The 12,680-nt window shown below is 57.9% G+C and overlaps 1 protein-coding gene across 4 annotated transcripts; it reads left to right on the top strand.

Annotated features, from left to right (window-relative positions):
- The first annotated feature begins 4,144 nt into the window (after positions 1 to 4,144).
- BBC3 (BCL2 binding component 3) lies at positions 4,145 to 12,379 on the top strand. 4 transcript variants are annotated; one of them, XM_057713275.1, is made up of 4 exons: positions 4,145 to 4,474; positions 7,191 to 7,479; positions 8,871 to 9,061; positions 11,264 to 12,379. In XM_057713275.1, the coding sequence occupies exons 2-4, from the start codon at positions 7,206 to 7,208 to the stop codon at positions 11,378 to 11,380; spliced, it is 582 nt and encodes a 193-aa protein (XP_057569258.1). In that variant the 5' UTR covers positions 4,145 to 4,474; positions 7,191 to 7,205; the 3' UTR covers positions 11,381 to 12,379. The 4 variants fall into 4 exon arrangements, 3 of the variants coding, with proteins under 3 accessions (XP_057569258.1, XP_057569259.1, XP_057569260.1); XM_057713276.1 differs by lacking the exon at positions 4,145 to 4,474 and adding an exon at positions 4,487 to 6,787; XM_057713277.1 differs by lacking the exon at positions 4,145 to 4,474 and adding an exon at positions 5,034 to 5,081.
- The last annotated feature ends 301 nt before the right edge of the window (positions 12,380 to 12,680 follow it).

Genomic DNA, 12,680 nt, shown 5'->3' with positions numbered 1-12,680 from the left:
ATCCGGCCTCACATGTCAGTAGAGAGGAGATTAACAAGCTGCTCTAGGGACTTCCCTGGCAGTGCAGTGGTTAGGATTCTGCACTTCCACTGCAGGGGGCATGGGTTCAATCCCTGGAACTAAGATCCTGCATGCCACGCGGCCAAAAAACAAACAAACGGACAAATAAAACCCTCTGCTCTCTGCCAATCCTGCCCCCCACCCTCAGCCAACCCATCCCTGACCCCTCTCATTTTCTCTCCATCTGGCCTCTCCCTCCCTCTCTCTGACTCCCTCCACTCCCCTGATCTTAGCCTTCTTGTCCCTCTGTGTGTGTATCTCTCTTTGCCTCTGTTTCTCATCCTCTGTGAGACGTATTGGTGACCCCTCAGATCATCAGTGCCCCTTGTCCCCTCTCCAGGGGAGCAAGGGCCAGAGGCAGGGCTGATGGGAGGCCCAGAATGCTCCACCAGGAACGCAGAGTGGGGAGTCCCTTGGTCCCTCAGGAGACCTGCTGGGGTAAGGGTGGAGGAGAGTTTAGTCTGGAGGACAGAGGTTGGGGCTTCTCCCTCCTTGGGCCCCTACGGTAGAGGGATCTCAAAAAAGGCAAGCCTTAGGCCAGTCACAAACTTTTTTTTTCCCATATAGTTTTTTTATTTTTAATAAATAAATAAATAAATTTATTGATTTATATTGTTGGCTGTGTTGGGTCTTCCTTGCTGCAAGCGGGCTTTCTCTAGTTGCAGCGAGCAGGGGCTACTCTTCATTGTGGTGCTTGAGCTTCTCATAGTGGTGGCTTCTCTCCTTGCGGAGCACAGGCTCTAGGTTCACAGGCTTCAGTAGTTGCAGCATGCGGGCTCAGTAGTTGTGGCTCGTGCTCTCTAGAGCACAGGCTTAGTAGTTGTTGTACACCAGCTTAAATGCTCCGCAAAATGGGGGATCTTCCCGGACCAGGGCTCGAACCCATGTCTCCTGCACCGGCAGGTGGATTCTTAACCACTGCGCCACCAGGGAAGTCCGCCCATCAGTTCTTAATTTTGACTTTGTATGCCTCTAGAAGGCACACACTTTCCCCACTTAGCCACAGTCCTCACCATGCCCTGTTGTCTTACACTGGACTCATTTCTCTCATTTATTTCCTATTGGCTCTTGAGTTTGAGATCCCTGATTGGGGGTGAGAGGATGACAGAATTTGGAACAGGATCTGGACTAGATAGTGGGGAGGATCTTGACTGGTTCAAATGCTTATGGCCTGGTAGATTCTTGGCCCTCTCCTCCTCTCCCAGCCCTACCCACCAAGCCAGATTCCTTCACACTCATTTTCTTCTCAAAAGAACATTCCAGCACATCTGGCCGCCTGGTGTCCAGTCCTAGACTAGGCAGCTTTAGGGCACTGATCAGTGAGTAAGGGTACAGGCTGGTCCATGAGCCTTTCTCCCAACTTCATCACTGCCAGGCACAGAGCAAACACTGAGAATAATTAGTTTATACTAGTGATAGTAGCCAAAATTAATTAGGCACTTATACATGTGAGACACTGTATTCACTGACTTCCATGCATGATCTCATTTAATAAATGTCTAGGGACTTCCCTGGTGGTGCAGTGCTTAAGGATCTGCCTGCCAATGCAGGGGACACAGATTCAATCCCTGGTCCGGGAAGATCCCATATGCCACGGAGCAACTAAGCCCGTGCTGAGCCTGTGCTCTAGAGCTCATGCTCTAGAGCTCGTGAGCCACAACTACTGAGCCAGCGTGCTACAACTACTGAAGCCCGTGCACCTAGAGCCTGTGCTCCGCAACAAGAGAAGCCTGTGCACTGCAACGAAGAGTAGCTCCTGCTTGACGCAACTAGAGAAAGCCCCACACACAGCAACGAAGACCCAACACAGCAAAAAAACAATAAAGTTCTCTAAAAAACAAAAAATAAATAAATGTCTAAAGCAGCATTTCTCAAGCACTGTTAAACTCAATCTACAGTCAGCAATACATCCATTTTCTTTGCGACTTGGTATGTATCCACTACACATAAACAAAGTTTTCACAAAACAACATTCTCCTTTGACTTCATAAATTTTAAAGTGATATCCTGTTTTATTTTAAAAGTCTGGTCAAGAGCCACTAAAGTTGCAGGTAGAAGGGACTGACTATAAAGGGGCACAAGGGAAGTTTTGGGGTAGAGTTTTTGATAGAAATGGTCCAAATCTCGACTGTGATGGTGTACAATAGTGTACATTTGTCCCAGCTCACCAACCTATACACCTAAAAAGAGGGAATTTTATGGCATGTAAATATATCTCAATAAACTTGAATAAAATAGAATAAGATCCACACAAGTGATTTCACAATCCATGGTTTGCACATATGGGTCATGACCCACAGTTTGAAAAACACTGGATGGAGGACTTCCCAGGTGGCACAGTGGTTAAGAATCCACCTGCCAGTGCAGGGGACATGGGTTCGAGCCCTGGCCCAGGAAGATGCCACATGCCTCTGAGTGCCACAACTAGTGAAGCCCAAGCGCGCCCAGAGCCCGAGCTCTGCAACAAGAGAAGCCACAGCAATGAGAAGCCTGTGCACTGCAACGAAGAGTAGCCCCCACTCCCCGCAACTAGAGAAAGCCCATGCGCAGCAACAAAGAGACAATGCAGGCAAATAAATAAATAGTATGGAAAAAAGAGAAAGGAAGAAAGAAAGAAGGAAAGAAAGGATGGAAGGAAAACATTGAAAGAAAGGAAGAAGGGGGAAACAAATGAGAAAAGAGGAAAGAGGGAGGCTGAATTGGTCCCCAATATTTAAAGTAGGGAAATTACACATGAGAGTTGTGTTTTCTGCTCTTGAGAAATCGAAGCGTGGCCCTGGAGGGAGCCAAGTTTGAGAACCTGGACAAGCCCACCTTTGCTGGGGTCTGGCAGCCCTTCTTGGCTAGCTCAGAGCCTGCCTGCCCTCTTGATGACACAGTTTGGTTTGGGGTGTGACATAGAGGAAATGGAAGGTGCAAGGGAGACAGAGCCCCAGAGTCTTTAGCGGAGGGCAGGACACCACCGAGTGACCGCATCAGAGTGGGGGAAGGAGTGACAATGGGAAACTGAGAAAGGAAAGGGAACTGAAAAGCAGAAAACCCGGGGGGAGAGTCACTGAAGGGGCTGCCCGGGCATGTCCCGTGCCAGGTGCCCGGGGCTTCCTTTTAGCCCTGGGTCCCCCACCAGATGCGTAGCGAGTGTGGTCAGATGTGCATGCTTCCAGAGTGTGTCCCATCAGTGGACCAGTTAGCAGGAACCCGTCACAGGTGTGATTTTGTGACTGTCTGTTGGGGGGAGGGTCAGTCTTTTTTATGTCTGATTTGATTTGTGTTTGTGAGGGTCAATTTCGGACAGTTTTAATGTCAGCTGTGAGCTGGTGTGGGTGTGTTTTTTTGTATCCCTGTAGGTATTTCATGGAGATCAAGCCGTGCATCCAAGGTGTCCCTGTGACAGGTGGTGTGTGTGTGTGTGTGTGTGTGTATGTCCAGCTGTGCCTGTCAGGAAGTTTCTATTTCCTGAGCAACTCTCAGCCTGTGTCAGTGTGGCCCGCAACTGTGTGTGTGTTGTGGGTACCTGGGAACGCTTGTGAACGCGATAGGTTTGTGGGTCTAGGTGTGCTTAGCAGTGTGGGTGTTTGTCCAACTGTGTGTGCCCCCGACATTGTGTCAGTCTGCGCGTCCCAGTGACCCTGTTAGCAAGCCAGGTTATGTATTTGTGTCCGGATGTGTGAGTGCCGCGTCAGTGTGTGAGTTTGTGCCTCCACGCCTCTGTCCAGGGTGTGCATTTGGGTGTCTGCAAGTCGGCTTGTCCCCGTGGCCCTGTCAGCACGTGACTTTGTGTACCCTGGAGCGCCAGGCGGGCAGTCTGCCTACACGTCTCTGGGTGTGTGTGTTTGTGGGTCCCAGTCAGTGTGTCAGTGTGTCAGTGTGTGTGTCCGGCTGTCCCGCTGTCTAGGCGGCCGATCAGCGCGCCCGGGCGCCCCGGGCCGGGCCCTGCCCCGCCCCCGGCTGCAGGGAAACCCCCCGCGCCGAGGTAGGGGGCGCGGCGCGCGCCTGCAAGTCCCGACTTGTCCGCGGCGGGCGGGGCAGTGGCGTCACGCGGGGGCGGGGCGTGGGACCCGCCAGGCGGGGGCGGGGCGGGGCGGCCGCCGAGCGGGCCCCGGAGCCGCCGGGCGGCCTGAGTCGCGGCGCGAGCCACATGCGAGCGGACGCCTGGAGGTGGCGGCGGCATCGAAAGCAGCAGCAGCGGCGGCCAGGACGGGGACGCGCCTGCGGCCCGAGGAGCAGCCGCGGCAGCAACAGCAGCAGCAGCAGCAGCCACTGCAGTTAGAGCAGCAGCAGCAACAGCAGCCCAGCAGCAGCAGCAGCAGCAGCAGCCGCCGCCGCAGCGAGCGGCGCTCGGCGGGCGCGCCCTCCTGAAGGAAGCCGCCCACCCCCCCATCACCGTCCCCTCCGGCGTGTTCATGCCCCCGGGGTGAGTGTGCGCGCGCCGAGTCCCCCACGAGCCGCGACTGGCCAGGCCGGGTGGGCTCCCTGGAGGAGGTGGCGGGAGTGCCCTCGGAGAGCAGTGGGAGGACGCTGCATCCCCACACCGTGCCTGCCCCTCTTCTTCCCCTCCCCACCCCCCGTGATGCTGGGGGCGCCGGGCCGGAGGCACCGAGGGTCCGAGAGCGCAGGTGCCTCAGCGGTCTGGCGGGTTTGTTTACAAACAATGGGGTGCGGGCTCGGCAGCGCCCCCTGGCGGCCAGTGCGGCCCCGGGGAAGTGAGGCGACCCCTGCTGCCCCGGCCCCTGCAGTCCGGGAGCGGCGGGGGTTGGGGGGGGGACGGCGTGGAGGGGCGGCCACACCCCGGGCGCGCGCCCGCTGGGGGCGGCGACAGGGGGCGGCTCGCGGGCCGTGGAGTCTGCGGCTCCTGCGGGCGGGGGCTGCGCCCCAGCAACAGCCTGTTATTGGCCCCGCGCTCGCCTGGCGGGCGGGGCGGGCGCACGTGGCGGCGGCGGGGTTGGGGGGGGCTGTGACAGCGCAGGGGGGCGTCTGGGCCCGCCGTGGGAGCGCGCGTGTGCGGGGTTGTGGATCTGCAGGTGTCTCGCCTGGGTGTGTGCGTGTGTCTGGCTCCGAGTTTGCGCTGGGGTCTGCAGGGAGTGGTTGTGTCAGTCCCGGGGAATGTTGGGGCTGTGGCCCGTTGGGGGGTGCGCGCCGTCCCCATGTGTGTTCGTGTGGGGTTCTCTCTGTGTTCACCGCGCCTGTGGGGTGGGTGCTGTGTTTATGTGTGGTGTACCTGTGTGTGTTCTCCGTGAGAGTTGTCTGTATGTGCTGTTTGGGGGTGATTCTGTGCGTGTGTTGCCTGCCTGTGCTATAGTGTGTAGTTGTAGTGTGTTTGTGTGTTGCTTGAGTGAGCTGTTTGTGTGTTTACATGTGTGTCTTGCCCGATATGCTGTGTTTGTGTGTGCTTGTGTGTCTTGCCTGTGTGGACTGTCTGTGTGTATCTCCAGGGCATGTGTCTCAGCTCAGCGTTTGTGATGGTGTGCCTGCCGCGTGCCGATGTCTGTTTTCTCTCCAGGTGTCTATGTGAGTTCTGCGTGGTGTGTGTGTCTGTGTGTGTGGTGGGGGGGGTTGTCTCCGTCTGTGTTTGCCTTGTGTGTCTGGCAGCGTCTGGGAATTGAGGAGCTGGGCTCTGTGGGGTGTAAGCCAAGCAGTCAGTGGGTGTTGCTGACAGCCTCTTGTAACGGGGCTGTGTCTGAACCCCCCCCCCGCCCCCGTCCCCCATGTGTGTCTGTGTGTCTGTGTGTCTGTGTGTGTACTGGGTCTGAGGGGCTTGTCTCTGATCGGCTGGCTCATGTGTGTCATGTGGGCTGCGTGTGTGTAGTGTTTATGTGAGTCACGTGAGACCAGTGTTTTCTGTGGGTGCTTTAGGTGTGCGCGCTGCCAGGGCAGTGTGGGATTAGAGTTAGCTGTAGTGTGTGTGTGTGTGTGTGTGTGTACGCGCGTGTGCCTGCGTGTGTGTCCGGGGCTGACAGTTGGTGATGGTGTTTGGAGGTTGGGGGAGGAGGGTGGGTTGACGTCTGCTGTTCTGCTGTTGCGTCTCTTGTGTTGTTGCCGACATGTGGTGATGCATCTGGGTCGGATGACGTGTCTTGTGTGTGCCTGCTTTACATGTGTCCTGGGGTCTGAGAGTTGGTGACAAGTGGGCGTGTGTGTCCATGGAGGTCTGTTTTGTGTTGATAGGTGTGTGAGTCCTGAGGTGTGTAGGTCTTATCTATTGTGTGTGTGTTGTGGGGAGGGGCATGTGTGTTTGAGAAGTGTGGTGGTGCCTATTTGGTGTGTGTTTCTGTCTGTGCTTGTGATGGCTGCATTGTGTATGTGTATGTCGTGGGCTTATTATCACTGGGTCAGTGGGTGAGCTCCTGATAGTTTGTATACGTGTGTATATGGGATGGAGGGAGTGGGTTGTGCCAGCCAGTAAGCATTGTGTGAATAGCTCTTCCCATGGTCTGTGTGTGTCCACGTATTGGTCAGTGTTTGTGTGTGTGTGTGTGTGTGTGTGTGTGTGTGTGTGTGTGTGTGTCCTGGGACCATCTCAGTGTTTCTGTGCAAATAGAAGACGAGGTGGGAGGTCTAGCTGGCCCGTCCTGCATGAGCCCTTGTGTGTGTGTTGTGTACCCTCTACACACACCCCTTAGAGTCCTATGTGAGTCCCCATGTGTGTTGTGGGAGCCATCACAGTGCCTGGCTGCCATCCGTGTGTGGCCATCACTCATGGAAGTTAACCCTCCAGCCCAGGCCCCGTGTGAGTCCCAGGTTGGGTGAGTTTGTGTTGTGGGGCTGTCAGCCCTCATACACACACCTGACAGACCCACAAGTCTGGGTCCTGTGTGAGCCCTTGTCCTTGCTGTGACAGCCATCCTGTGCCCCTTGTCCCTCATGTGTGCCCGTCACCATGTGCTATCCTGGCCAGCCTGGGCCTCGCATCAGCCCCTGGAGGGGAGGGTGTCTTGAGGGGCCATCGCACACACCTACAGTTCCCTCCATCTGGGCCTGGGTGTGTTGTGGGAGCCTGTCCTGAGCTGCCCAGCCTGCGATGCGTCCAGGAGTGGAGTACCCTAGGTACCCCGGGTGGGGTGGATGCATCGTGGGGCCCTGCACTTCCCCTGCACTTCCCGGCTGACCGCAGCCTCTGCCCTGTTCTGCAGGCCCCAGGGAGCGCCATGGCCCGAGCACGCCAGGAGGGCAGCTCCCCGGAGCCCGTAGAGGGCCTGGCCCGCGACGGCCCGCGTCCCTTCCCCCTCAGCCGCCTGGTGCCCTCGGCCGTGTCCTGCGGCCTCTGCGAACCCGGCCTGCCTGCAGCCCCCGCCGCCCCAGCCCTGCTGCCCGCCGCCTACCTCTGCGCCCCCACCGCCCCGCCCGCCGTCACCGCTGCCCTGGGGGGCCCCCGCTGGCCTGGGGGGCCCCGCAGCCGGCCCCGAGGCCCGCGCCCCGACGGTGAGTGCCCGCCCGGCACCAGGGATGCTAGGAGCCGGGAAAGAGAGACACGGAGGAACCGGAGAAGTGGGAGCGAGTGGGGGGAGGTGGCGAGCCGGCCGGGCCACCGGGAGGGTGTGGCCAGTGTGGTCTTTGTGTTGCAAGAAGCAGGAAGACGGAGTGGGAGGCTGGGGGTGGGGGAAGCCAGTGGGAAGTCCCTCCTGGAATCTGACTGCAGTCCCTGAGTTGCAGCCCACGGCCTTTTCCGGGTCTGGGGCAACAGCTGTTTCCCAGCCCCCCGCTCCCGGTTTGGGTGCCCTGCAGCCCCCTGAGGACTGTAGTTGGAGAGTGTGGGCAGAGGTGACTGTCACTTCTGGACTTTGGGGAGGGGTCGAGGGTGGCCTTTTGCCTTTATCTGCATCTCTTTGGCCAGGGCCCACCCTCTCTGCAGTCCGGGAGGAGGAAGGAGAGGGGGAGGGGCCATTGTGTTGGGAAAGGGTGGGGGTGGGTCTTGGGGAGGGAAGGGTTAAAGGTCCCCTGCCTGATGGGCTGTTAACTCCGTGGTGCCCGGCTAGCCCCATCCCGGCCGGCACACTCTGTGGCAATGGAAAGATTGTCCCAGTTTCCCTCCCCACCCTGGAGCCCAGAGAGGTCAGGAGAGAGAAAAGTTCCCCGGCTCAGTTCCCTGGCAGCAGAAGCAAGAGGAGACCCGATTTCTAGACCAGAGTCACAGGTGTGGAAACTGAGGCCCTGCTTTTAGGTCTCAGGGATCCCTCATTGCAGGACCTGGCGTGACAGAAAGGAGGAAGAGACGTCAGAGGAGCTTAGAATGTGCGTGTGGCAGGGAGGCAGGATGGCATCTCCCGCATCCCAGCCCCCCCAGGCCCCTATTCAGAGGCAGCCGCAGTCTGGCCTTCTGGTTTCCAGGCCTCTGCCACATCCGGGGGTGTGGCTTCACTGTGGTTGGACACTAGAGGGCAGGAGACCTGGGGCTTGTGACTGGGTGTAGTCAGTCACTGTATCCCTGTGTGACCTTGGGCCACTTCTTAGGGTGAGCCTCAGTTTCCCCATCTGTTAAGTGGAGCAGTCAAAATTTGGCACCGTTTGGGAAGGGAAGTACTTAGGTAGGATAAGAGGAAGCACTTCCAGACTAACGGGTAGTGGAGTGGTAGCTGGCTAGACAGGTGACCCCAGGAAGGCCTCCCCAGGACTTCTTTTTTGCCTGGGGAGTAGAAGCTGAGAAATCCGGCTCCTAAAGGGGAACACGGAATCGCTAGAAATGAGGTGGGGAGCAGAAGAGAAATCAGGCGGCTAGAAAAGGGAGAAGCAGGCCCTGGCTAACTGGTCCCTCCGGGACACCTCAGGGCCTAGAGGGGTGGTGGGTGTGACCACGCCCCTCGGCTTTTCCCCAGGTCCTCAGCCCTCACTGTCGCCCGCGGAGCAGCACCTGGAGTCGCCAGTGCCCAGCGCCCCGGGGGCCCTGGCGGGTGGCCCCACCCAAGCGGCCCCGGGAGTCCGGGGGGAGGAGGAGCAGTGGGCCCGGGAGATCGGGGCCCAGCTGCGGCGGATGGCGGACGACCTCAACGCGCTATATGAGCGGCGGGTGAGTGCTGGGGGAGGGGTAGACGGCAGGTGGGACTTCCCGCCGGGGAGGGGGCTGCGGCGGCCCAGCCAGATGTGCGGCAGCTGCTGCCCTGCGCGGCGGGGTCGCGCTGGGGACAGGCAGGTGGGAGGGGCGGCGTGTCCGCGGAGCCGCCGTAGGGCCCGCGCCGCGGCTGGCACGGCCCGGCCGACGGCCGGAGCTGGGGCACCCGCGAGCGCTGCTGCGCGCCCGGGGCCCGCGACCGCGGGGACTGAGGGCGGCGCTCAGCCGAGCGGCTCATATATCCCGTGCTATTTATAGCCGGTGAGTCAGCAGCGGCGGCGCGGCCGCGCCCGCCCCTCCTACCCGCCCGCGCGGCGGCGGCGCGCCACCCAGCTTCCCGGGCGGGGCAGGTAGCTCCGCCCCGCCGGAGGCTCCGCCCCCAAGGCCCGCAGCCAGGCCTCTCATTAAAACAAAGTATTTGAAGCCTCCAGCGGTGAACAGAGAATAACAAACACCAGGGCGCCCACCACTCAGCTCTGTCCAACCTGAACATTACACCCAAACTGCTTGCTTATTCAAAGAAAAACAAAAACCGGATGTTGTGAAGCCCCTTGTTTCCCTCCCTGACCCTCTTTCCCTCCCCCCTTCCATAGGAAACTTCAGAAATTGGCTAGTCCCATTCCTCTGCAGGTGTTGATTCTTTTACTACATATTTACCAGGCCACAAACAATGCTCAGGATTGTGGGGCGTTTTAGACTTAATGTACGTGAGATAGTGTGTGTTCCTCTCCAAACCCCGCCCCCCCCATGTTATGCTTGAGATTCGTCCACAGGGCAAAAGAGCTTTAGTTCATTCAGTTTCACTGCCATGCAGCGTTCTGTTGGGTTGACATATAGTATCCTTGTTCATTTTCTCATTGATGGGTATTTAGGATTTTCAAAAAATGTCTCAAAATTTATTTATTGTGTTTTGGGGGTTTTGGTTTTTGTTTGTTTGTTTGTTTTGGCTCTTCCAAAAAACGCACATCTCCAGAGTAGATACCTGGGTGGTCTGCCAGCCCTCAGCCTTCGTAAATGATAGCCTGCTCACCAAGGTGGCTGTGCTGGGTGGCACTCCATACCAGTGTAACAGTGGCAGGCTTTTACATTTATGCCAATCTGTGCCCCCTTTGCCACCTTCCCCTGGCTGCAAAATTTGGTGGGGAGTGATGAGGCAGGCTGGTACCAGGCAGCCCACCTCCAGGCACCCATTAGGATGGTTTATCTGACTTTCTTGTTCACATCTGTAAAATGGGGTTCTCTTTCCCATCTTGCGGGGATGAGACTAGGTGGGCCCTGCTCATTAGCACAGGACCTGGCCCTGCACTCAGTACAGGGAGTGGAGAGTACTGTAGCTATTCACAAGTTTTTTAGTGTTGTTGTTAATTTTTATTGGTGGGGAGCGTTTTCTTGTAATCTAGCTTCCTTTGTTCCCGCGTTTCTAGCATTGTGGAACTGAGATGGTCCTAGAGGCTACCCCAAACCTTCATCCTGCCACCGGGGAAAGGGCAGGGGGTTAGCTTTGCCTGGACATACTTCCTTGCACCTTCAGTACAGCTGACGAATCGTTCCCACTTCTTCCACAGATTGTTCTAGAATCGCTGGGCTCCCTGCTCCCTTCTGTGTGTCTCACCAGCCTTTTATGGGAGGGCAGATGGGCTGCAATCCAGCCCACCCCTCAGCCCGTGTGATTTTGGCTGGGTAACTTTCTCATCTGGAGCCCAGGGACTAGGAGATCACAGCTAATACTGTACGTACAGGCCCTGTGCTTGAGGGCATTGTCTGCACCCTCTCCGTCCTTGTCTCCTCTTCAGATGAGGAGATGACGTTGGCCCAAGGTGGGCAGAGAAACCGGGATTTGGACCCGATGACCAGTGATAACGATACTGACCTCAGAGGGTTGGTTGAGGGCATAGCTCACTCTTAGCGCCATGCCTCGTTCCTTGCTGCCTTTCTTTTCTTTTTTTTTTAAAGAACTTTTATTGAGGTATAATTGACATACAATAAACTGCATATATTTAAAGTGTACACTTTGATTTTTTTTTATTAGTAATGTGTATATGGCAATCCCAATCTCCCAATTCATCCCACCCCGCCCCACCCTCTTGCTGCCTTTCGACCCGACTGCCTTTGCACCCCAGTCAAGCCCACTCTAACTGCCTCTTCACTCTCTTTCCCTAGAGACAAGAGGAGCAGCAGCGACACCGCCCCTCGCCCTGGAGGGTCCTGTACAATCTTATCATGGGACTCCTGCCCTTACCCAGGGGCCGTGGGCCCCCCGAGATGGAGCCCAATTAGGTGCCTGCACCCACCCGGGGGACGTCGGGGACTCGGGGGGCAGGACCCTCCCACATCCTGACGCCCTGGCCAGTGCGGGGGACTTTTTCTGCACCATGTAGCATACTGGACTACCAGCCCTGCCTGTCCCAGGGGCAGGCCAGGGCAGCCACTCCAGCCCCAGCCCCAGCCTAGCTTGGGGGGCACTGACAGAGATGTGGACTCCTGGGTCCCTGGCCGAGGAGCCAGGGGAGAGAGGGCTGACGGACTCAGCGTCTGAAGGCGGCGGTGACTGAGGGGGTGGGGACTGAGCCGCCCGCCTCTGCCGCCCACCACCATCTCAGGAAAGACTGCTGGTGCTGGCTGCCCGTTCCAGCTGCAGGGGTGACACTGGGTGGGGGGGGGGTCTCTCTCCCAGTGCTCCTTCACTTTGGGCCTGGCCTCAGGCCCCTGGTGCTTCCCCCCCTCCTCCCTGGGGAGGGGGCCCGTGAAGAGCAAATGAGCCAAACTGACCACTAGCCTCCTGGAGCCAGAGAGTGGGGTGCGCGTGACGGCCGCCCCGTCCCAGCGCCCAGCCATCTTCCCTGAGCCAGCCGGCGGGTGGTGGGCCTGCCATGCCTGCCTCACCTTCACCCGGGGGTGGCCAGGAGGGGCCCAGACTGTGAATCCTGTGCTCTGCCCACGACCACCCCCCACACCCCCCCATCAATCCCATTGCATAGGTTTAGAAGAGAGCACGTGTGACCACTGGCATTCATTTGGGGGGTGGGTATTTTGGCGGAAACCGCCCCAGCCTTAGTCCCCAGGGCGAAGCGCTGGGGGGAGACGGGGAGTCAGGGAGGGGGGGAAACTCAGAAGAGGGAGGAGTCTGGGAGCGGGGAGGGATGGCCCAGCCTGTAAGATACTGTATATGCGCTGCTGTAGATACCGGAATGAATTTTCTGTACATGTTTGGTTAATTTTTTTTGTACATGATTTTTGTATGTTTCCTTTTCAATAAAATCAGATTGGAACAGTGGATACTCTTTCTGCTCCTCTTCGCCAAGAGGCCTGGGAGAACCTGAGAGCCCTGCCTGGGAGGAGGTGGGGCAGTGCACACAGCACCCTGGGGTGTCTGTGGCCGTGTTTAAAAGACAGCTCTGGAGCCACTGCTTGCGCCCAGCCTTCATGCACCCCTCCTCGGCTCTCACTAAAAGCTAAGCTCCTGAGGACAGGGGCTTTTGGGGTGCTTTCTCCTCACTTGATCCCCGTGGGATACAGTATATGGGGGGGGAGGGGGGCTCAATATTCCCACCAGGAGGAGTCCTGGGAAATGTGTCCG

This window comes from Hippopotamus amphibius, chromosome 16 (genome assembly GCF_030028045.1).
Source record: "Hippopotamus amphibius kiboko isolate mHipAmp2 chromosome 16, mHipAmp2.hap2, whole genome shotgun sequence".
In the NCBI taxonomy this organism is placed as follows: domain Eukaryota; kingdom Metazoa; phylum Chordata; class Mammalia; order Artiodactyla; family Hippopotamidae; genus Hippopotamus; species Hippopotamus amphibius.
Note: the sequence above shows the minus strand (reverse complement) of the source record. Positions and strands in the feature narration are given on the sequence as shown.